The 25,839-nt window shown below is 42.1% G+C and overlaps 1 protein-coding gene across 1 annotated transcript in view; it reads left to right on the top strand.

Annotated features, from left to right (window-relative positions):
• The window catches only part of nomo (nodal modulator), an 89,422-nt gene that overhangs the window by 62,069 nt on the left and 1,514 nt on the right, over positions 1-25,839 (top strand). Inside the window, exons 24-30 of the mRNA XM_060840423.1 lie at positions 312-439; positions 4,947-5,088; positions 10,878-10,961; positions 13,988-14,098; positions 16,286-16,387; positions 16,521-16,640; positions 21,903-21,995. Coding sequence (XP_060696406.1) covers positions 312-439; positions 4,947-5,088; positions 10,878-10,961; positions 13,988-14,098; positions 16,286-16,387; positions 16,521-16,640; positions 21,903-21,995 — 780 coding nt within the window. The remainder of the gene's footprint in view (positions 1-311; positions 440-4,946; positions 5,089-10,877; positions 10,962-13,987; positions 14,099-16,285; positions 16,388-16,520; positions 16,641-21,902; positions 21,996-25,839) is intronic.

Here is a 25,839-nt window from a genome sequence, read left to right as displayed (position 1 = left end):
TCTATCTAGTTGTGGCTTATTAAGAACTGAGTTGAGTCTATGTGGGCTAATTTCGCTTGGTTCCCTATAAGAGAGAGAAAATCATTATCTTACAAATTGAATTTTTTTTGCAAAATCATCATGCGCACTTTACCACCCATTCTCTTTTCCGTGTATTTGTGGAAATGAAATTGTAACAGCTGTTGGCTCGTACACCATGGAGCCTGATCAGTACTGGATATCAAATGCAAACTTCTACTACTGTTCTTTAATTTTTTCATTCAAATATTAAATAATTGCATATTGTAATTGTATTCTGTGTTGGTGTTTAGAGTCCTGGTCAGTATTACTTCAAACCCATGATGAAGGAGTTTCGCTTTGAGCCTGCATCACAAATGATCGAGATACAAGAAGGACAAACTCTTAAAATCAAGATTACGGGCTATCGGACTGCCTACAGGTTTGTCAGGGAAGGGAGTAATATATTCTCTATCTGAATGTCTTTTTGGACATGTTCCTGTATGATAGACAAGGTGTTGTCAGAAATTGGTGTGTTGGTTCTGGTGCACAGACCTTTGTGGGTGTGTTCTGTAATAGGAATAAGGAACAACTAGAACAGCTTAGAAGTACACTATTGCAAATTTTCCTGCAGAATAAGATTTAAAAAAATAAAATGCTGTAGGGTGGCACGGTGGCTCACTGGTTAGTACTGCTGCCTCACAGCGCCAGGGTCTCAGGTTCGATTCCAGCCTCGGGCAACTGTCTGTGTGGAGTTTGCACATTCTCCCTGTGTCTGCATGGGTTTCCTCCCATAGTCCAAAGATGTGCAGGTCAGGTGAATTGGCCATGCTAAATTGCCTGTAGTGTTAGGTGCATTAGTCAGAGGGAAATGGGTCTGGGTGGGTTACTCTTTGGAGGGTCGGTGTGGACTTGTTGGGCCGAAGGGTGTGTTTTCATACTGTAAGGAATCTAATCTAGACTAAAATTTCATTATGAAAAATTCCCTAATATTAAAGTGAATTACATTACTGATTATAGTGAAAATTAGCTATAAGCATTAAGCTAACACTACATCCATTGCAGAATTTATTTAATGCTTTATGATTGAACTTGATGTAATCTTTGTTTCTAATGTGTTAAAACCATGAAATATGTTCCATAAAAATGATTGTTAACCTCCATTTCCTAGAGGCTGAGCTGGAGTGGAACATTTTAAAATAAATGCAACTCTGTGCTTTGTCTGAGAGAGACACTCTGTTTTGTATGAATAGAAGTGAACCCTGTATATCCCTGTGAAATACCAGCAATCAGTAGGGCCACAGGCTGCTGCTCTGCACAGTGTACAGTGATCTCTGCTGTGCAGAGCGGAGGTCAAGTATTATCCAGTGGGGATGAGCTGGAAAATCGCTGTAAGCTGTTGTCATGAACTGCTGAGTAGTTATCTTCAGTGGAAGCCTGGGGAATGTCTTTCATGTGGGAAAGGTTTGTAGTAAACTTAAACAGGATGAGAAAATAATTTCTGAGAAGTTCACCTTTGAAAGCTGAACCCATTTAGTTACAGAATAAATAAATTGACCTCTGTTGTTGTGGTTCTGTTCGCCAAGCTGGAAGTTTTTGTTGCAAATGTTTCGTCCCCTGGCTAGGCGACATCATCAGTGCTTTGGAGCCTCCTGCGAAGCGCTTCTTTGATGTTTCTTCCGGTATTTATAGTGGTCTGTCCTTGCCGCTTCCGGGTGTCAGTTTCAGCTGTCCGCTGCAGTGGTTGGTATATTGGGTCCAGGTCGATGTGTTTGTTGATGGAGTTTGTGGATGAATGCCATGCCTCTAGGAATTCCCTGGCTGTTCTCTGTCTGGCTTGCCCTATGATAGTAGTGTTGTCCCAGTCGAATTCATGTTGCTTGTTGTCTGCGTGTGTGGCTACTAGGGATAGCTGGTCATGTCGTTTCGTAGCTAGTTGATGTTCATGTATGCGGATTGTTAGCTGTCTTCCTGTTTGTCCTATATAGTGTTTTGTGCAGTCCTTGCATGGTATTTTGTACACTACATTAGTTTTGCTCATGTTGGATATCGGGTCCTTCGTTCTAGTGAGTTGTTGTCTGAGCGTGGCTGTTGGTTTGTGTGCCGTTATGAGTCCTAGGGGTCGCAGTAGTCTGGCTGTCAGTTCTGAAACACTCCTGATGTATGGGAGTGTGGCTAGTCCTTTTGGTTGTGGCATGTCCTCGTTCCGTGGTCTTTCTCTTAGGCATCTGTTGATGAAGTTGCGCGGGTATCCGTTTTTGGCAAATACCTTGTATAGGTGTTCCTCTTCTTCTTTTTGCAGTTCTGGTGTACTGCAGTGTGTTGTGGCCCTTTTGAATAGTGTCCTGATGCAGCTTCGTTTGTGTGTGTTGGGGTGGTTACTTTCATAGTTTAGGACTTGGTCTGTGTGTGTTGTTTTCCTGTGTACCCTTGTGGTGAATTCTCCGTTCGGTGTTCTCTGTACTATCACGTCTAGGAATGGGAGTTGGCTGTCCTTTTCTTCTTCTCTCGTGAATCGGATCCCTGTGAGTGTGGCGTTCATGATCCGGTGTGTTTTTTCTATTTCCGTGTTTTTGATGATTACAAACGTGTCATTGGCATATCTGACCCAGAGTTTGGGTTGAATTTGTGGGAGGGCTGTTTGTTCTAACCTTTGCATAACTGCCTCTGCTATGAGTCCCGAGATTGGTGATCCCATGGGTGTTCCGTTGATTTGTTCGTACATCTGGTTGTTGAATGTAAAATGTGTAGTGAGGCACAAGTCCAGTAGTTTAAGTATGCCGTCTTTGTTGATAGGTTCCGCGTCCTGTTTTCTGTTCTGTATGTCCAGTAGGTTGGCTATTGTTTCTCTGGCTAGGGTTTTGTCAATCGAAGTGAACAGTGCCGTCACGTCGAATGAGATCATGGTTTCTTCTTTGTCTATGTGAATATTTCTGATGATGTTCAAGAATTCCTGTGTTGATTGTATGGAGTGTTTGGATCACCAATCTCGGGACTCATAGCAGAGGCAGTAATGCAAAGGTTAGAACAAACAGTCCTACCACAAATTCAACCCAAACTCTGGGTCAGATATGTCGATGACACGTTTGTAATCATCAAAAACACAGAAATAGAAAAAACGCACCGGATCATGAACGCCACACTCACAGGAATCCGATTCACGAGAGAAGAAGAAAAGGACAGCCAACTCCCATTCCTAGACGTGATAGTACAGAGAACACCGAACGGAGAATTCACCACAAGGGTACACAGGAAAGCAACACACACAGACCAAGTCCTAAACTATGAAAGTAACCACCCCAACACACACAAACGAAGCTGCATCAGGACACTATTCAAAAGAGCCACAACACACTGCAGTACACCAGAACTGCAAAAAGAAGAAGAGGAACACCTATACAAGGTATTCGCCAAAAACGGATACCCACGCAACTTCATCAACAGATGCCTAAGAGAAAGACCACGGAACGAGGACATGCCACAACCAAAAGGACTAGCCACACTCCCATACATCAGGAGCGTTTCAGAACTGACAGCCAGACTACTGCGACCCCTAGGACTCATAACGGCACACAAACCAACAGCCACACTCAGACAACAACTCACTAGAACGAAGGACCCGATACCCAACATGATCAAAACTAATGTAGTGTACAAAATACCATGCAAGGACTGCACAAAACACTATATAGGACAAACAGGAAGACAGCTAACAATCCGCATACATGAACATCAACTAGCCACGAAACGACACGACCAGCTATCCCTAGTAGCCACACACGCAGACAACAAGCAACATGAATTCGACTGGGACAACACTGCTATCATAGGGCAAGCCAGACAGAGAACAGCCAGGGAATTCCTAGAAGCATGGCATTCATCCACAAACTCCATCAACAAACACATCGACCTGGACCCGATATACCAAACACTACAGCGGACAGCTGAAACTGACAACCGGAAGCGGCAAGGACAGACCACTATAAATACCGGAAGAAGCATCAAAGAAGCGCTTCGCAGGAGGCTCCAGAGCACTGATGATGTCGCCTAGCCGGGGACGAAACGTTTGCAACAAAAACTTCCAGCTCGGCGAACTGAACCACAACAACGAGCACCCGAGCTACAAATCTTCGCACAAACTTTGAAAAATTGACCTCTTGTGTATTCTAGATTTTTAATACACCTGTTGAAAGCTCTTTCTTCAACTGTCTGTGCTTTATCCTATGGAATTTCTTTCTTTAAACCTCACCTTCAAGATGTTTGAAACATATCCTCTTGCCCCAGCTTTTGCACGTTTGTCCTGTTAACTTTTTATGTGGCTCAGTGTCACATTCTGATTGGTAATGCCCCCTTGGAGTGTTTAACAGTGTGAAAGGCTCCATATCAAAGGAGTCACAATCATAGAACTTCCTCCCTTAGAGCTCTGTGGTCATATCAACATTGGATGAACTGCAGTGGTTTAAGAAGGCTGTTCCGATTACTTCCCAGTGAGTAATGCAGGCCTTATTGGTGTGACTCACATCCCATGAAGGAATAAAGAAAAGCAAATGATTAATTTTGGGTCGAATTAAATTATCACTACTACCGACATTGTAATGTTTGTAGTACTTATGTTGATCACTGTTCTCTTGTACAATGTGAAATATTCTGTTCAGCATTAAAACACCTGGTCAAAGTACATTACTAACTAAATTAAGTAAACCCAGGAAAATAACCAGTTCTATTCCTGACTTTTGTAGCAAGATGTTCAAATGGTGTGTTGATTTGCATGTTGCACAGTTTTGTTCCAGTTTGTGAAAAAGCTCTGTAAAAGGATTCAAAAGAAATTGCAGAAACAGTGGTCTTGGGATGTTTTTTCTTGAGGTGTATAATAGCATTTGAAAAGGCATTCAGTTCTGTGCAGCCAGTAATCTGAAATATTACCATAAAATAAACATTTTTTTTTAAAGCGGTCATGGAACAGTATCCTCTTTAAATGGGGAACCTGAGCAAGGAATTGCGGTGGAAGCTGTTGGCCAGAATGATTGTAGCATTTATGGAGAGGATACAGTGACTGATGAAGATGGAAAATTCCGTCTCCGTGGTCTATTGGTAAGAGTTAACAATTTAACTCTCGTAGGTTTATTTAATGATGAAAATGTTTATGAAAGAGCACTTTCTTATGCACCTGGAAAATATATTGCCCAATTTGATAATGTGTAAGAATAATGACAAATTTGTGTGTTTCAAAATGAACACAGTAACATAAGTCACTGCTTTTTTAGTGTTCTTTATATGGGGACCGGCTGTGGAACTTGATCACATGAACCTCCTGACAATGTTGACCTATAGGGAAGGACTGTATTACATAGAACATTGCAGCGCAGTGCAGGCCCTTTGGCTCTCTGTTGCCCCCGACCTGTGAAACCCATCTATCCTACACTATTTCATTTTCATATGTTTATCCGTGACCATTTAAATGCCCTTAAAGCTGGCAAGGCTACTACTGTTGCAGGCAGTGTGTTCCATGCCCTTTCTATTCTCTGAGTAAAGAAATTACCTCTGACATCTGTCCTACATCTATCACCCCTCAGTTTAAAGCTATGTCCCCTCGTGCTAGCCATCACCATCTGAGGAAAAAGGCTGTCATTGTCCACCCTGTCTAACACTCTGTTTATCTGATATGTCTCAATTAAGTCACCTCTCAACCTTCTTCTCTCTAATGAAAACAGCCTCAAGTCCCTCAGCCTTTCCTCATAAGATCTTCCCTCCATACCAGGCAACATCCTAGTAAGTCTCCTCTGAACCCTTTCCTAAGCTTCCACATCCTTCCTATAATGTGGTGACTCAATGTACTCAATACTCCAAGTGCGGCTGCACTAGAGTTTTGTACAGGTGCAGCATGACCTCGTGGCTCTGAAACTCTGTCCCTGTATCAATAAAAGCTAATACATTGTATGCCTTTTTAACAACCCTATCAACCTGGGTGGTAACTTTAAGGGATGGACATGGACACAGAGCTCTTTCTGCTCATCTACACAACCAAGAATGTTTGTTTGGGTTTGGGTTGTCTCTCCCTACCTCTTTGATTGAATTCACAGCAAATTGACGTTTCTATAAGAATTAAAAATACAAAATGCTGGAAAAACGCAGGTCAGGTAGCATCCATGGTTCGAGGAAAAGCAGAAAAGATGTTCTTTCTTGCTGATAAGTTGCTAATTGCTCATTTCCTGCAGTTCTTTTACAAAAAAGGTCTAGAGATGTGTACATTAAATATTTATTTTTTCTCCAGATATTTTCCTCAACCTGCTTCATTTCCACCTTTTTATTTAAATGTTTCAGGTTTCCAGTTACCATAATGTTTTGTCAATCATTTCCAGAAATAAACCTATGTCCTTTTTGATCAAAAATTTGGAAACTTGTACTCTGATAACAAATAGTATGCGGAGAATTAATAAATACATTTTTAGTGAAGTTGGTTTGTCCTGCTATTGTACCTCTGTTTCTTTGAAAAGGTGATGTATATCAGATGAGCAGTAAAGCTGAATCTAATGGTGAAGTTTACCTGGATATGAGCACACAGAAAGAAAATGAATCCAACAGAATAATAAGGAAATCAAATGCTCGACTAATGCATTACTTTAAACTATCTTCAAAATATGAAAATGTTCAATTGAATTCTTTTCAGAATCATTTAACTCTACCTCAGAGAGTGCTGTTTCCCTGCTGAGACTTGCCAAACATATCTGGTTGTCATGAAAGAAATGGAACAATAGTTGAGCAGAATCACAGGATCTTCATGGCAAAATTAGCTTTGAGATATGTTACTTTGCAGATGTACAAAGAACAAAGAAAATTTACAACCCAGGAACGGGCCCTTTGGCCCTCCAAGCCTGAGCCGATCCAAATCCAATGTCTAAACCAACGCCCAATTCCTAAGCATCTGTATCCCTCTGCTCCCCACCTACTCATGCTCTATCCAGACGCTTCTTAAATGAATCTATCGTGCCTGCCTCTACTACCTCTGCTGGCAACACCTTCCAGGCACCTACCACCCTCTGTGTAAAGTACTTGCTGCGTGTATACCCCTTAAACTTTTCACCTCTCACTTTGAAAGCGTGCCCTCTACCCTGTCTATACCCTTCATGATTTTGTAGACCTCAATCAGGACCCCCCTCAATCTCCTTTTTTCTAATGAAAATAAACCTACCCTACTCAACCTCTCTTCATAGTTAGCACCTTCCATACAAGGCTACATCCTCGTAAACCTTCTCTGCACCCTCTCCACATCCTTTGGGTAATGTGGCGACCAGAACTATACACCGTATTCTCAATGCAGCTGAACCAATGTCTTGTACAATGTTAACATGACCTGCCAGCTCTTATACCCAATACCCCGTCCGATGAAGGCAAGCATACTATATGCCTCCTTGACCACTCTATCCACCTGTGCAGCAACCTTCAGGGTATAATGGACCGGCACTCCCAGATCTCTCTGCTCATCAACTTTTCCCAAGGCTCTTCTGTTTACTTTATAATTTGCCCTAGAATTACACTTCCCAAAATGCATCACCTCACATTTGCCTGGATTGAACTCCATCTGCCACTTCTCTGCCCAACTCTCCAGTCTATCTATACCCTCCTGTATTCTCTGACAGTCCCTTATGCTTTCTGCTACTCCACTAATCTTTGTGTCATCTGCAAACTTACTGATCATACCCACAGTGCCCTCTTCCAGATCATTTATGTATATTGCAAACAACAGTGGCCCAAACACTGACCCCTGTGGAACACCACCGGGCACCTTTCTCCATTTTGAGAAACTCCCTTCAACCACTACTCTCTGTCTCCTGTTGCTCAACCAGTTCTTTATCCACCGAGCTGGAACATCCTGCACTCCATGTGACTTCACTTTCTGTATTAGTTTACCATGGGGAACCTTATCAAATGCCTTACTAAAGTCCATGCATATGACATCTACAGCCCTTCCTTCATCTATCAACTTGGTTACTTCCTCAAAGAACTCCATTAAGTTGGTAAAGCACGATCTCCCCCACACAAAACCATGTTGCCTATCACTGATAAGCCCATTCTTTTCTAAATATAAATAGATTTTATCCCTCAGTACCTCCTCCAGCAACTTTCCCGCCACCAACGTCAGGCTCACTGGTCTGTAGTTACTTGGAATATCCCTACTACCCTTCTTGTACAGGGGGACAACATGAGCAACTCTCCAGTCCTCTGGCATCTCACCTGTGTTTAAGGATGCTACAAAGATATCTGTCAGGGCCCCAGCTATTTCCTCTCTCGCCTCCCTCAGCAAGCTGGGATAGATCCCATCCGGTCCTGGGGATTTGTCCACTTTAGTAACCTCAGCCTACCCAACACATTAGATTAGATTACTAACATGATCCAGAGTTATCAAACTTCTGTCTCTAATCTCAACATTCATCATGTCCCTCTCATTGAACACTGATGCAAAGTAATCATTCAGAATCTCACCCATTCTCTCAGGTCCGACACACAGCTTTCCTTTCTTATCCTTTAGTGGACCAATCCTTTCTCTAGTTATCCGCTTGCTTATTATATAAGAATAAAAGACTTCGTGATTCTCCTTAATTCTGATCACTAAAGCTATTTCATGACCCCTTTTAGCCCGCTTGATTCCTTGATAAAGACTGGTCCTTCTCTCCCAATATTCCTCCAGGGCCCGTTCTGTCCTTAACTGTCTGGATCTTATGTACGCTTCCCTTTTCCTCTTGGCTAGTTGTACGATTTCGCTTGTCATGCACGGTTCACGAATCTTGTCTTTCCAACGGGACATGCCTATCCTGCCCTATCTTTGAAAGCCTTCCACATTTCAAAAGTGGACTGTCCTTCAAATAGCTGTGTCCAATCCACATTTTTCAGCTCCTGCCTAATTTTGATGTATTTGGCCTTGACCCAGTTTAGTACTCCCTTGAAAGTGGCTTTAGGACCACTCTCATCTTTGTCTACGAGTATCCTAAAACTTACGGGATTGTGGTCACTGTTCCCAAAGAAATCCCCCACCGCAATGTCTACCACTTGTCCTGGCTCATTCCCCAGTACCAGGTCCAATATGGCCTCTTCCCTTGTTGGACTATTGACATACTGCTCTAGAAAACTCTCCTGGATGCTTCTTATAAATTCTGCCCCATCCAGACTCTGACACTAAGTGTATTTCAGTTAATGTTCAGAAAATTAGAATCTCCCATCACCAGTACCCTGTTGTCTCCTTATCTTTCCATAATCTGTTTATCTATTTCTTCTTCTACTTCACGCTCACTGTTGGGAGGCCTGTAATACAGTCCCAACAATGTAACTGCACCCTTCTTATGTCTCAGCTCCACCCATACTGCCTCACAACTGAAGGCCTCCATTGTGTCCTCCTTTAGCACAGCCGTGATATCATCCCTGACTAGCAATGCAACTCCCTGCCCCAACCCCCTTTTTTTATTCCCTCCCTGTCATGTCTGAAGCATCTATATCCTGGAACATTTAGTTGCCAATCATTCCCTTCCTTCAACCAAGTCTCTGTGATTGCAAATAACGTCATACTCCCAGGCACCAATCCAAGCCCTAAGTTCATCTGCCTTACCACTATACTCCTTGCACTAAAGTATATGCACTTCAGACTACCAATTCTTTTGCGTTCACCTGCTGTCTGCCTACTCTTCCCCTTATTAATGCTATCTTCATGATTCTTACAGTCTCCACTCTCCACTTTGCTGTCTATTTGTCTTCTCTTCTGATTCCCAGCCCCCTGCCACATTATTTTAAAACCTCCCCAACAGCAGGAGCAAACACTGTTGTAAATAATGACTATGCTTCCCAATTCTCCAAATTAACATTGGTATTAATATTGTGATACTGGTGATATCACTACTGGACAAGTTGGAAACCGGACTGAAAATCTGGCTTGATTGTTTTTTTTTAAGTTTTTAACAGGGATTTTTCTCACTGAAACATTAACACACAATGCTGCAGGTTTGGTTTTGACAATCAAACAGAAGTTTATTTTGCAAAAACATAAATAATAGAACAAACCAAACTATTTACGTATAACACACATTTAAAGATTTAGACACACACTGTAAAAATAAAACTCCATTATTCCTAGCAGCATCCCACTGCAGTACTCATTCACCAGAGAAAAATGTTCTTCTCTGATTTAGCTGTGACTTTAATTCCCAGTCACAAAAATCTGATAACTTCTTTCATGATTCATCATGTAACCTAGGTTAAATGTTCTCAGCTTCAAATAATCTTCAAGGCATGAGGGGTATGGATAAGGTTAATATCGAGGGCCGAAGGGCCTGTTCTGCGCAGTATTGTTCTATGTTCCATGAACCACTCAAACTGTGTAAAAAGACCTTTATATTTTTCAGCCATCAGTGCTTCCCCTAATCAAAGGGAAATAATCAGCCCTGACCTTCCAACTGGAGCCTAATGCACAGCAGTTTACCTTGTTTACTTGTAAAGTTGGCCTACTGTACACAAATCCCCATTGCTCTCCAGGAAGCCTTTCTCTCTCACTGTGTTTCAATTAAAAAATTATTCTAGCTACAGAAATACACACAAGTTAATCATTAAACACCTTCAGACACTCAGAAAACCCAATGCTACTCATTCAGATTCAAGAATCCAAACTCTAAAGATAAATTTTATAAAATAAATAAGAATGTTAATATAATTAGTATGCATATAAATCACATAGGTTGGAGCTTGAATGCATTGTGCAAATGTCCCTGCATCTTTAGCATTTTAAAATTTCTTACATGAATTATCAACTGAATTAGTTAGTGATGTTAAATGCCTGGTTTTGAAAGCTTTTGAAAAGAATATTGAATGATTGAATTTTGCCTGTCTTTTCTCTGTAGCCCAATTGTGTGTACCATATTCAGCTGAAAGTTGAAGGCAATGACCACATAGAGAGAGCACTACCCCAGTATCGTGCTGTCAAGGTTAGTTGAGCAAAGAATTTCTTGTGTTTATGTTTAAGATTTTAGCCACATTTTTGAAGTTCTGAGATTGGTTTCATGCTGTAGTGGTTGAGTTAGAAGGATCTTTGGAAACCGGAGAACTGAGCAGAGATCTACAGTGCTGCATGTGTTCCTGCTGTTATACATGATCCTTTAATAGTGGTTGCAGACAAAATGGCTTAGAGTTATATGAACTATTTAAACAAAAGCTGACCTTTTTTTTAGGATGGAATTGAACTGTATATCTGGACTGGGCCTGAAGTTTTAAGCCATTTCTTTCTCTGAAATTTCAGATTTTGTTTTGTCAATCTTTTAAAGAACACGAGAAAAATTCTGCTCATAAAATGTAATCATCTGAATTCTAAAAGATTTGCAAATGTTAATTCCTCAAAATGCTGATTAATTGTAACTTTGGACACAAATGAGAGAATATTAAAAGAGAATCCTCATTATGCAGGCATTGGAACTTAGGGAGTATCTGTGTTCGCTCTGCTGTGTCCTGCACCACAGACCTGAATAAATTGACAGAGAGAGATTGTTTATGAAGCATGGTGCTGTAATGCAAGATTGTAAAGCCTGTCACAGGAATTTTCAGGCATCAGAATGGGCTGTTACCTCTGCCATTGTAGCACCAGGCCCTGTCACAGCTGCCTGACAGTGACAATGGACATTGTCTCACTGTCCGTCAGTGCTGTCCAACTAGGAAGCCAGTTAAGAAATGGTGCCATTGGCTATAAGGACATCTGCAGCCAATCTGCAGTCCATTGACTATAATTGTCTGTACTCCCACTTCCACTTTCCTTGAGGGGATTAGCTGCTATTATCATACTGCCCACATATGTAGACATGTGACTGATGAATAGCTTGCACTTTTACCTTCCTTCCCACTGAATAGTGATATTAGTCAGCAAATACTGCTGCATTTCCAAAAACAAAGATCTGCTGATAATAACCGTTTGGCAACAGGTTTCTGCTTCTCTAGTGGCTCAGTGGTTAGCATTGCAGCCTCACAGTGCCAGGGACTTGCACGATTGGCTGCGTGGAGTTTGCACGTTCTACCCGTTTCTTCTGGGTACTCTGGTTTCCTCCCACAGTCCAAAGGTATGCGGTTGCTAGAAATCAGAAACAAAAACTGAAATTGCTGGAAAAGCTCAGCAGGTCTGGCAGCATCTGTGAAGAGCAATCAGAGTTAATGTTTTGGGTCCGTTGACCCTCCTTCAATTCTTCACTTCAGAATTTGATCCAAAATATTAACTTTGTTTTCTCTCAACAGATGCTGCCAGGTTTCCTGAGTTTTTCCTGCAATTTCTGTTTTTGTTTATGTTAAGTTTTATGCTCGATGGATTGACAACGCTAAATTTTCCTATAATTTCTGTGGATGTGCAGGCTAGGTGGGTTAGCCTTGGTAGATGCAGGATTACAGGGATAGTTTGGTGGGGGGTTCTGGGTGGGATGCCCCTTCGGAGGTTCAGTGCAAAATTGTTGGGCTGAATGGTCCCATTCCGCACTGTAGGGATTCTGTGATTCAGTATTCATGGAATATCATAACATATCATAGAATCCCTACAGTGTGAAAACAGGCCATTTGGGCCAACAGGTCTACACCGACCCTCTGAAGAGTAACCCACCCAGACCCATTCCCCTACCCTATTACTCTACATTTCTCCTGACTAATGTACCTAATCTACACACCATAAATAATTTAGCATGGCCAATTCACCTGACCTGCATATCTTTGAACTTTGGAGGAAACAGGAGCACCCAGAAGAAACCCACGCAGACATAGGGAGAATGTGTAAACTCCACACAGACAGTTGCCCAAGGCTGGAATTGAACCAGGATCTGTAACGCTGAGGCATCAGTGCTAACCCTCCCCATTGTTCATCTGAACTTGGACTGACCTAAATGTTAGATTCGATTAGGTTAGATTCCTGACAGTGTGGAAACAGGCCCTTCAGCCCAACTAGTCCACACTGACTCTCCGAAGAGTAACCCACCCAGACCCATTTCCCTCTGACTAATGCACCTAACACTATGGGCACTTTAGCATGGCCAATTCACCTGACCTGCACATCTTTGGACTGGGGGAGGAAACCGGAGCACCCAGAGGAAACCTGCGGGGAGAATATGCAAACTTCACAGACAGACGCCTGAGGGTGGAATCGAACCTGGGACCTTGTTGCTGCGAGGCAGCAGTGCTAACCAATGAGCCACCATCCTGCCCCAATTACGTTTCTGATTAAAAATCACACCGATGCTACTTAGTATCTAGCTTTAAGGCCGACTCCACAAAAACTTGCATTAGTTGTATTCAGGCATCCTGAAGTTAACACACGAGCTGCAGCTGTATAACCGTTGGTGCTTTTGGGATTGTTGGAAGCTTTTGAAGAAACGTCCACATAAGGTTCTTTTTGAAATGCTCCTGAATGTGGTGCCGGGAGTGGCCCTCATATCTCCATATTACTGTTGTGGATCTGTGCAGTTTCTCACTTCTGCCACCTCCTGGCTGAGGACTGGCACAGTTTCTAACCTGACCAGAATCTGAAGATCCATGATAAATACTGTAGATGTAAAATCTACAAGTCTGGTCGCGTCTGTGGAGAGAGAAAAACAGTAAACATTTCAGTTCCAGTAAAAAGCAGTTCTGAAGTCCAGTCATACTGGACATGAAATGTTAACTCTGTTTCTCTTTTCACAGTTCTGCAGAGTTTCTCCAGCACTTTGCGTTTGTTTCAGATTTTCAGTATACACATTATCTTACTTTCATTAGATGTAAAATTTAGATTTATAAATCTGTTCAAAATGCTTATTTTAAAATGTAGAATGATGCCCGTCTAATCACTATCATTAATTTTAAAAGCTTCCACAGGAGATTACTCTCAGAATAAATATTGCCTTTATGTGCTTTTGTGGATAAGGTTTTGTTTTGTTAATCATACTGAAGTTGAGAAACAATAGTGATATCATTAACCCAGCTGTTCTACTTTCTCTGTGTATCCTTTGTTCAGGTTGACAGCAGTGATATTGAAGGTGTGAATATTCTAGCATTCCGACAGATTAATCAGTTTGATTTAAGTGGCAATGTTATCACCTCACCTGAACACCTTTCTACTTTACGGGTATGTCAGCTTACTTTCTTTCGATAAGAGTTTACTGCTGCATTCTCTTCTGATACCTCCAGTTCGCAATCATAGAATGGTTGGGAGTCGGTTAGCTCAGTGGCTGGATGACTGGTTTGAGATGCAGACTGACACCAACAGTATGGGTTCAACTCCTGCACCACCTGAGGTTATCATGAGGAACTCTCCTTCTCAACCTCACTCACCTCCCCCCCCCCCCCCCCCCCCCCCCCCCCCCCCCCCCCCCCCTGCCAAAACTCCCTTTGGGGCTTGGTGACGCTTGAATGTGAGAAGCACCAATCATTTCTGTCTGATAGGAGAGTAGCCCTATGGTCTGATAAAACTGTGGCAACTTTACCCATTTTCAGTACAGAAGGAGGCCATTTGGCCCATCATATCTTTGCTCTTGCTTTGAAGAGCCGGTTCTCCTGGACCACTTTCTCACTTCTCCCCAGAGGTCTGGACAAGTTTTCCTTTCTGTGTAGGATTTAACTCAGCTAGTTAAACAACCCGGTCTTATCTTTTCACAAAGGAATTCTTTTATTTAGTTTCTTAGGGACAGGATACAGAGAACGTATGATTGCTGTTTTCTGGTTTTCTCTCCCCACTTTCCAGGACAAGGGGTCCAGAGGAAGTTTGCAAGAATGATCCCAGGGATGAAGGGCTTGTCATATCAGGAGCAGTTGAGGACTGTGGGTCTGTACTTGATGGAGTTTAGAAGGATGAAGGAGTATCTCAATGAAACTTAGAGAATACTGAGAGGCCTGGATAGCGTGGATGTGGAGAAAATGTTTCCACTAGTAGAAGAGACAATGACCCAAGGACAGCCTCAGTGAAGGGAGAACTGTTCAGAATTGAGATGAGGAGGAATTTCTTCAGCCAGAGGGTGGGGAATCTGTGGAACTCATTGCTGCGGAGAGCTGTGGAGGCCAAGTCACTGAGTGTATTTCACACAAAGATAGGGTGGCACAGTGGTTAGCACTGCTGCCGCACAGCGCCAGAGACCCGGGTTCAATTCCCGACTCAGGCGATTGACTGTGTGGAGTTTGCACGTTCTCCCCGTGTCTGCGTGGGTTTCCTCCAGGTGCTCCGGTTTCCTCCCACAGTCCAAAGATGTGCGGGTCAGGTGAATTGGCCATGCTAAATTGCCCGTAGTGTTAGGTAAGGGTAAATGTAGGGGTATGGGTGGTTGCGCTTCGGCGGGTCGGTGTGGACTTGTTGGGCCGAAGGGCCTGTTTCCACACTGTAAGTAATCTAATCTAATCTATGTCCTTGATTAGTAAGGGGATGAAGGGCTAAAGGGAGAAAGCTGGAGACCGGGTTGAGAAACATATCAATAACATGATCGAATGGTGGAACAAACTCATGGGGTTGGGGGAAGGGTGGTGCAGAAATGATTTACAAGGACGTTACCAGGACTGGAAGGTTTGAGGTATAAAGGAGAGGCTGGATAGGCTGGGAAGTTTTTCACTAGAGCTGAGAGACCTTGTAGTGATTTATAAAGTCATGAGGGGCATGGATAAGACGAATAGGGTAGGGGAATTCAAAACTAGGCAGCGTATTTTTAAGATGAGAGGAGAAAGATTTAAAAGGGATGTGAGGGACAAGTTTTTCACACAGAGAGTTGGTCATAAACGGAATGAATTGACAGGTACAGTTACAACATTTGGACAGGTACATGAGTGGAAAAGTTTAGAGGGATTCTGGTTTTAGTTTGGGAAACTTGGTTGGCATGGATGAGTTGGATCGAAGGGTCTGTTTCCATGCTGTATGACTCTGTCTTATAATCTGTCTCATGATCTATGATGTACAAAAGTGGATGACAGAGGGTGTAGTGTGTGGATATGAGGTGAAATTTCCGGTGGCATTGTGTATTGCTCATCTAGTGAGTTTTTTGAGAAGATTTGTAGCTCAGGTTGAGGTGCTATCCCTATCTCACATCTAGTGTCCAATCTGTTGTTCTAACCTAAATTGCTACGTTTTGATAGGTCAGTTTGTCCAACTTAATACATCTTAAAAATCTATAGCATAGTGTTTTGAAATTCAGTCATGGGATGTGGGCCTTGCTGGCCAGCCCAGCACTTACACCCCATCCCGAGTTGCTCTTGAGTATTGTAAATAATACAAATATTTGAAATGTAATTTTTTTAAAACATGGGCTATAAAGTATATTTCTAATTTATTCAGGTGGTGCTGTATAAAAGTGAAAACCTGGATAACCCCATTCAAACGGTATCGCTGGGACAGTCACTTTTTTTCCATTTCCCACCATTGTTAAGAGATGGCGAGGTACGTTTGCTTTCTGTAGAGTGAACAGTATTCAGCTAAATTGTGTAAATGAATGCAAGCACTTTTCTTGGCCTCAGCAACGTATTTCTGTCCAACGTTATCTAGGAATGAAATTCTTGCTTATTTGTTGCAGAACTATGTAGTGGCCTTGGAGTCGACTTTGCCCAAGTCACTGTATGAGTACATCTTACCTCAAATATCCTTTAGTGCAACTGGCTACCATAAACACATTACCCTTATGTTCAGCCCTTCGGTAAGTCAGTGATTAAAGATAATTGTTTTTAAGAACACGTGAATTAACTTGTTTCCCTGTTGTTATCTAGTATGGTATTGTATTGTTATTGTGTTACAGTAGGGTGTTGTTACCTGTTAGGGAGGCCGGTGGCACAGTGGTTAGCACTGCTGCCTCACAGCACCAGAGACCAGGGTCCGATTCCAGCCTCAGGCACTTCTCTGTTTGGAGTTTGCACATTGTCCCTGTGTCAGTGTGTGTTTCCTCTAGGTGCTCTGGTTTCCTCCTCCAGTCCAAAGATGTATGGGCTAGGTGGATTGGCTATGCTAAATTGCCCATAATGTCCAGAATTATACAGGTTAGGTGACTTAGCCATGGGAAATACAGGATTACAGGGATAGTGTAGGGGAATGTGTTGGTTGGTGTGGGATGCTGTTTGGATGGTTGGTATGACTCAATGGGCTGAACGGCCTGCTTCCATACTGGGGATTCTATGGTTCTAATCTATGGTATGGCAGGGTTAGGAGCAGGTAATCCATGTGGTTAGAGTTGGTGGTGTGTGAGATGGAATCAAACTAGTGTAAAAACCTTTGCCTGGCCTCTATCTAACCAACATTAGACATGAATCCATATTTAATGGCGACATCCATGGCAATTCATTGTAGAAAACTGTTGAAATGCTTTTGAGTTAACATTGACAGATGATTATACTTGTTTATGTGTTACTTTGAAGCATTGCACTCTGATGAGGACAAAATTAATTGAATCCAAACTATTGCAATAATCACTGAGCTGTGATCTTTAACCAGGTGTGCACTGCATTTCTTCACTTTTAAATTTAAAACTGAAATCTGTTTTGGAGACTGTAAAGGCTAAATTGTCCTGTTTTATTTTAATTGAATCTGCTGTCACCTAATTAACTTTAACACACCGCATTGAATTTTACTGAACTCAGTAAGCAATGTTTTTTAAGCAGAATCTCATTTCTTGTCAATAGGTCATTCAGCAAATGATTCAGTTATCGTTATAAATGTTAGTCTCACTACAGTAGTTTTAAATAGTTTTATGTTGGCTTTATGCTGCTGTTTTCTTCTTGAGCATAGGAGACAGTTTCAGGTAGCGCCACCTTAAAAGTAGCAGTTAACAAAGTGACTGTTAATTGCGGTAAAGCTGTGAGTTTGTACAGACTAAATTTAATGCCAGGAGGCTCAGACATTAGTCTTATTTCCAAAACTCTAAGATACCAATGAGTCAACTATTCCAGTCCTCTCCTAGCCAGTTTTCCACCTTCCATCCTCCATAAATTTTAGCTCATTTACAACACTCCTGTCTACATCCTCAAATGTGCACCAAGTCCTGACCATTCGCTTTGCTCATTCTTCCCGATCTGCTTTGATGCTCAATTCAGCAATACTGATTTGAATTAGTGTCCAGGAAGCTGCAGGATTATTGTAGAAAACATGTGGTTCACTAATGTCCTGTAGAGAAAGCTTAACCAGCTTTCCAGTCAGCTCTGCATTTGACTGCAGCTCTACGTTATAGTATGGTTGACTCTTAGCTATCCTCTTGTGCTGACCAAGGAAGTCACTCCATGGTATCACATTGCTCAAGAAGAAGATCCAGCACCACCTTCAGCAACAATTTGCCTTCATTTATGAGGGGCATGGATAGGGTTAATAGGCAAAGTCTTTTCCCTGGGGTCGGGGAGTCCAGAACTAGAGGGCATAGGTTTAGGGTGAGAGAGGAAAGAGACCTAAGAGGCAACTTTTTCAGACAGAGGGTGGTATGTAAATGGAATGAGCTGCCAGAGGAAGTGGTGGAGACTGGTACAATTACAGCATTTAAGAGACATTTGGATGGGTATATGAATAGGAAGTGTTTGGAGGGAAATGGGCCGGGTGTTGGCAGGTGGGACTAGATTGAGTTGGGATATCTGGTCAGCATGGATAGGTTGGACTGAAGGGTCTGTTTCCATGCTGTACATCTCTGACTTTATTGAGCACCTTGATCACAGTAAAACATCCCAAAATCCTGCAGAAGATCCTAAGCAGGCACACTCTGATACTGAGCCAAAAGAAATCATTGGAATATATGACTAAATCCTGGTGAGTTTTAAGTAATGTCTTGAAGGAGAGAAAGAGGGTATGTGTGTGTGTGTGTGTGAGAGAGAGAGGTGGGAGGGAGGAGAGTTACAGAGCTTATGGGCTGAGTGATGGGATGAGGCACAAAGAGGATGGACAAGAGCCCACAGTTGAAGGTGCACAGATTTCTCAGAGTCACAGAGATGGGGAGGTGAGGGGCCTGAGCATGAGGATAAACATTTCAGGATAACCACGTGCAGAAACAGGCCAAGCAGGCTTGCTCCCAAATTATTTTACCCCTCCATCTCAGCTCCATCGACCTGCCTTTGGTCAATATCCCTTGTCACCTTTGGCGACAGCTCCAACTGTGCCTTCCCATCCATTTCCATTGTGCAGGAGTGAGTTCCTAAGTTTTACAACAATTTGTGAAAGGGTGTTTATTAATTTCTCTTCTGAATGGTCTAGCTCAAATTTTGAAGTGGTGTCCCCCTTGTTTTCGATTTATCCCGTGAGACAAAATGGGGTGGGTTCTGAAAAGCTATCAAAATCCTTTTTGAGTTTCAAACACCTCAATCAAATTACCTCTTAATCTTCAGCGATTGATCCTGCGAGGGGGTTGCTGTCACAGTATAACCCTTATTTTACCTGAATTGTCCTCACATAACCACTATAGTTTTCCTGCAACCGCTCTGTGACATCTATCATCCAACCATGTCTAAATCAATCCTTCTTTTGCTGCCCTCCAGAAGAGATTTCGGCAAAAAAAAAGAAATTGCTGGAAAAGTTCAAGTCTGGTAGCATCGCGGAGAGAAGTCAGAGTTAATGTTTTCAGGTCAGGGTGACTCTGATTTCTCTCCTCAGATGCTACCAGACCTGTTTTATTTTGATTTTCAGCATCTGCATTATTCCAGCTTTTATTTCGAGTTCTCTGCACTTCTCCGCAGCTCTCAAGTGGCTGGAATACTGACTTTGCTTTTTTCCATGTTACTTTGTCAGAGTGCTTTTTGATATTGCAATTTCAAACACATTTAATTTATCTTACAGTCTGTGAATGGCGTTGTTAGCATGTGTCTTACCTACATTTCAAATTAATCTTCTACAGTTAAGAGAAAACATACCAATTTCCGGCCAACTGTGTTTTCAATTGGAAGCATTTAGGAGGCAAGAGTTAGTACTGAGCAACAGCAGTGATGGTTCAACTGAATATGTGGTGATTTTAGCATCAAAGGAATTGCTAAGTTTAGGTTTTTGGAGGGAGAATAATAGATAAGCTGGATAGCATTGTAGTTTAGAGGTAGGCAAATCCAGGATTTGAGTGTTTGAGCAGCAGGTGAGCTGAGGGACAAGCAGAGAAAATAATATTTCAGAAGTGAGAAAGCATAGTTGTGGCAATTGAAATGATTTGGAGCTGGAATCTCAGACCAGGGTCAGATAGTAGGGTTACCAGACCTGAAGTGTTAACTCTGCTTTCTCTCCAGAGGAGAAAGTGAGGACTGCAGATCAGAGCTGAAAATGTGTTGCTGGAAAAGGGCAGCAAGTCAGGCAGCATCTTCAGGACTTCCTGAAGAAGGGCTCATGCCCGAAATGTCAATTCTCCTGCTCCTTGGATGCTGCGTGACCTGCTGCGCTTTTCCAGCAACACATTTCAGCTTTTTCTCTCCACAGATGCTACCAGACCTGCTGAGTTTACCTAGCAGTTTCTCTTTTTGTTTCAGCTGGGATGCTAAGTTTGTGTACAATGCACCGTGAGTCAGTGACTAGAGAGGGAGATGGAAGCAGTGGCGGGGGAAAGAAAATTTGGGGTTGATGGGCCTTGTGAAGGGTTTGTTAGAACTGGGCAATAATTGCTAGGAACACCCATATCCTGAGAATAGATTTTAAAACGTCATCAACAAATTGGATTTATGTTATATTGAAGTACATAAACAGCCATGAACTGTCATCTTTAGCTATGATTATAATTTATTTTTATTGTCATTGTCAAAATATGTAGACTATTGCCAGTGTACGTTCCATTTTAAGGAAGAATTGATGAGGTTGCAGCTATGATTTTGTTATTAAACTTTGGAGTTTTTCTTTTTGATGAGCTGTTAAGTCTGATTTGGTTTGGAAGCAATGAGAGTAGTTCTGGAGACGTTTTCCATCATTGCAGTGGTGGCCTGACTAAGTAATTGTGTCACTGAGGGAAAAGTGCGGAATTTCTGTGGGAATTACTGAAATTCTGTGAAGGCATTGTGCTTTAATGTGAGTTTATGACAGTCAAAGTAAATCCGTTCCACTGCACATTACACAAATGGATTTTTGATTTATAATGACATCTGTGTAACTATGCTTTCATTATCCCACTTGGTCAGGTCTCTGAGCAATTTTTAAAGCTGTTACTTTTGTGTATATGTAGGGGAAAGATTATGAGAGTCACTTTTCTTTAGTTGGTAGTTCCGTGCCTGTTTTTATGCTGTGCAACTAAATCTCTCATGTACACAAGCAAAAATGTCTTTTAGGATGTCAGGCTTATAACCAGCTCAGTGTAATTTTATTTGAAACCATTGGGGAATAGGTTTAAGGTGAGAGGGAAAAGATTTAGAGGGGACCTAAGCAGCAACTTTTTCTCACAGAGGGTGTTACATAGAACATTACAGCGCAGTACAGGCCCTTCGGCCCTCAATGTTGCGCCACCTTGTCATACTAATCTGAAGTCCATCCCACCTATATTATTCCATGTATGTCCATTTGCCTGTCTAAAGACAACTTAAATGCACTTTAACTTGGCGAATCTACTATTGGTGCAGGCAAACCATTCCATACCCTTACTACTCACTGAGTAAAGAAACTACCTCTGACATCTGTCTTATACCTATCTCCCCTCACTTTAAAGTTGTGTCCCCTTGTGTTTGCCATCCACACACTTGGAAAAAGGCTCTCCCTGTCCACCTTGTCTAAATCTCTGACTATCTTGTATGTTAGATGTATGGAATGAGCTGCCAGAGGCTGCTACAATTACATTTAAAAGGCATCTGGATGGGAATATGAACAGGAAGGGTTAGAGGGATATGGGCCAAATGCTGGCAAATGGGACTAGATTAGGTTAGGATATCTGGTCGGCATGGGCGGGTTGGACTGAAGGGTTTGCTTCCGTGCTGTATAACTCTAAAGAAGAAGAAGAAAGGATGTAATCTGACTGTGCGACCGTGTCTTGTTGCAGAGAAGGCTTGCTGAGCAGGATGTGGCCCAGGGATCGTACATTGCCTTGCCTCTTACTCTGCTCCTGCTTCTGGCTGGTTACAATCACGACAAGGTAAAGTTTCCCATCAAATTATATCGGGATTCTATGCAGCTGGGGACAGCACATGACCATTTTATTCAGTATTTTCATGTACAAAATAATGATGTTTGTTTTTAAAAAGGCTACTACTGGAAATTAATAACATTTATACACAAGTATTATGCAAATCATTTATGACATAATGCAAATAGAATTTCAAGCTAGATGCATAAATAATAAAAATATGAATATGAATTGTCCAAATTAGTCCAGAATATTAGGACACAAATGCTTTTCCACTGTAGGTTGACAAATATAAAATCTGTTGGGAGTAATTCCGTTCAGTATGACTGGAGCTTATTCGACTAAAGCGTGGGTCACAAAATAAGTATTTTAATGTTGTCATCAAATGTCAGATTCTCTTGATTTTTTTCCCATGCGTGTGGGTTGGGAGGACATTGAAAAAAATGTCCTAAATTGATAGGTTTATTAATTCAGTCATTCGCTTGAATTATTCCAAAAAAGACTCTGTGGGAGTTGATTCTGCATGGAAGGCAGAGATATAATAATACAAGGAACTGACGTAGTGGATTAGGTATCATCATAAAAGATAATATTACACTGTACTTGGACTTTGTGCTACCGACTGTTTCACATCCTAACTGGCGAATATATTCGAACTAATTTGCACCAAGGTCTTATTGATGAAATGAGTGTCTGCTCACTTGGATTATCTCAGATTTCCAGCAAATTAGGAAGTTCTATTTACCAGAAGAGTGGACAAATAATACAACAGCCAGTATAGGCTATAATAAAAACAAAGTACTACCATTGCTGGAGATCAGAAAGTGCTGGAGAAACTCTGGCAGTATCTGTGAAGCGAGAGTAAGGAGATGCTCCCAGATCTGCTAAGTTTCTCCAGCATCAGTTGTTTTGAGGCTAGTACTTGTGAAAAAAAACAGTTTCTTCCCCGCTGACATTAGACTTCTGAATGGACCTGTCAAATTTTTAATTTAATGTTGATTTCGCTGTCTGTGCACCTTCTCTGCAGCTGTAACAGTATATTCCTCACTCTGTTCTATTACCCTGATGCAGTTTGTATGGTGTGGTCTGCCTGCACTGCACATAAAACAAAACTTTTCACTGTACCTAGGTACATGTGACAATAATAAATCAAATCAAATATTTGTGTATCCAATAACATAAAAGTATGGGACTTTCCCTTTCCCTTTGTGAATTTCATTGATAGGGTAGGATTAAGAATATATTTAGCAAGAATTTTGTTTTTAGTAGGAATCATTCAAAGTAAAATGGCAGCATTAATAATCTTCATTGGAGCTGTGACGCGGTTATTTTTCTATCAATATCTGACCACCGTCTTAAAAAAAATCAACAAAATGATGTGTTGTGCGATCCCCAAATAATGGTATTAGCACAAAGATCTGCAAAATTGTTAATTTAATACAGTTGCTTGGTTTGGTGAGCCACGTATGAACCCTTAATAACAGTTCCTCACATTTTTTGTACAAGGATTGAGAAAGCATTTTCAGGATTGTGAAGTGATGGGGCTTTAAAATGTTTGTTGCTGATTTGTGGCAGAAAAGGAGATTTTGTTGTAATCTTATCTTGCACACTGGATGTATTTCATTTGTACCACATTTGATTTAAAAAAAACGATTTGTGCAGTCTAATTTCACGTGGCATTAATTTTCCTAGCAAACCATGGAGCTCTTATCTACTGTGTCATGTGCAGTCATAAATTCATATAATACATTATGCTGTTTTGTTTCTGTGAGCTTTTTTCTTTAACCCTTCTCCATAGTTTGGTGAATATTTAGGCCACAGAAAAATAAATTCATAGCATTTTAATTCATTTACTCACTGCGTTAGACTTATTATTTTAGTTAGTGTTGCCTTGGTCACAATGGTGAATTCCTGTCACGATTGTTTGCAAGAAATGAAATTTTGTCATACGTAAGGAACCCTCCGAGATCTTTCCTCTACATTATTTTGTGGAGTTTACTACAACCTCAAGTGCGATAGAATGCAGAAACGTTGTGTCAATTTAAGGAGATGGACAGATTTTTAACTATTAATGGGTTAAAGGCTTATGGAGAGTTTATGGTATGTTCCTGTGCTGTGAGATTCTGTATTCTTTCCTGGAATGAAAGAATATAGATTTGCACAGCACAGGAACAGGCCCTTCGGCCTACCATCTCTGTGCCAAACATGACGCCATTCTAAACTAATCCCATCTGCCTGTATGTGGTCCGTATCCTTCTATTCCCTGCCTGTTCATATGTCGGTCTAAATGCTTGTTAAATATTGCAATCGTTTCTGCTTTTACCGCTTCCCGAGCAGCACATTTCAGGCACCAAGCACCCTCTATATAAAAAAGATTTGTTCACATATATCCTTTAGACTTTCCCCCTGTCACCTTAAGCCTATGCTCCCTAGTAATTGACATTTCCATCCTGGGTGAAAGACTCCAACTGTCCACTCTAACCATGCCTCTCATAATTTTATCTACTACTGTCATCTCACCCCTCATCCTCTGATGTTCTAATGAAAGCCAATCCAAGTTTGTCCAGCCTTTCCTTATAGCCAATACACTCCTATCCAGGCAACATCATGGTAAGTCAGGCAGCATCAAAGGAGCAGGAGAATCGACGTTCGGGCATAAGCCCTTCAGGAATGAGGAGGGTGTGCCAAGCAGGCTAAGATAAAAGGTAGGGAGGAGGGACTTGGGGGAGGGGCATTGGGAATGCGATAGGTGGAAGGAGGTTAAGGTGAGGGTGATAGGCGGAGAGGGGGTGGGGGCGGAGAGGCCAGGAAGTAGATTGCAGGTCAAGAAGGTGGTGCTGAGTCCAAGGGTTGGGACTGAGATAAGGTGGGGGGAGGGAAATGAGGAAAATGGAGAAATCTGCATTCATCCCTTGTGGTTGGAGGGCTCCTAAGTGGAAGATGAGGCGCTCTTCCTCCAGGCATCATGTTGCCATGATCTGGCAATGGAGGAGGCCAAGGATCTGCATGTCCTTGGCGGAGTGGGAGGGGGAGTTAAAGTGTTCAGCCATGGGGTGGTTGGGTTGGTTGGTGTGGGTGTCCCAGAGGTGTTCTCTGAAATGTTCCGCAAGTAGGCGGCCTGTCTCCCCAATGCATAGGAGGCCACATCGGGTGCAGTGGATGCAATAAATGATGTGTGTGGAGGTGCAGGTGAATTTGTGGCGGATATGGAAGGATCCTTTGGGGCCTTGGAGGGAAGTAAGGGAGGAGGTGTGGGCGCAAGTTTTGCATTTCCTGCGGTTGCAGGGGAAGGTGCCAGGAGTGGAGGTTGGGTTGGTGGGGGGTGTGGACCTGACGAGGGAGTCACAGAGGGAGTGGTCTTTCCGGAACGCTGATAGGGGAGGGGAGGGAGATATATCCTTGGTGGTAGGGTCTGTTGGCGGTGGAGGAAATGACGAAGGATGATACGATGTATACGATGATACGATGTAACGTTGATTCTTCTGCTCCTTGGATGCTGCCTGACCTGCTGCACTTTTCCAGCAACACATTTTTCAGCTCTGATCTCCAGCATCTGCAGTCCTCACTTTCTCCTAGCATCATGGTAAGCCTCTTCTGCACCTTCTTGAAAGCTTCCTCAGTCTTCAATGCACACAGTACTCCAAATGTGGCCTAATTAAAATTTTATGCAGCTTATTATCTCTTGCCAATGTTTATACTCCAATGTTTATAAACGATAAAGGTAAGCATGCCATACTCCTCCTTACCATCTTGACCATTTGTGTTGCCTTTTTCAGGGAGCTACGCACCTGGACCCCAAATCCCTGTGTTGATTTTAATGCTACTAAGGGTCCTCCATTTACTGTAGACTTTT

The sequence above is a fragment of the Hemiscyllium ocellatum genome, chromosome 20 (genome assembly GCF_020745735.1).
Source record: "Hemiscyllium ocellatum isolate sHemOce1 chromosome 20, sHemOce1.pat.X.cur, whole genome shotgun sequence".
NCBI lineage: Eukaryota > Metazoa > Chordata > Chondrichthyes > Orectolobiformes > Hemiscylliidae > Hemiscyllium > Hemiscyllium ocellatum.
This window is presented reverse-complemented; position numbering and strand designations above follow the sequence as displayed.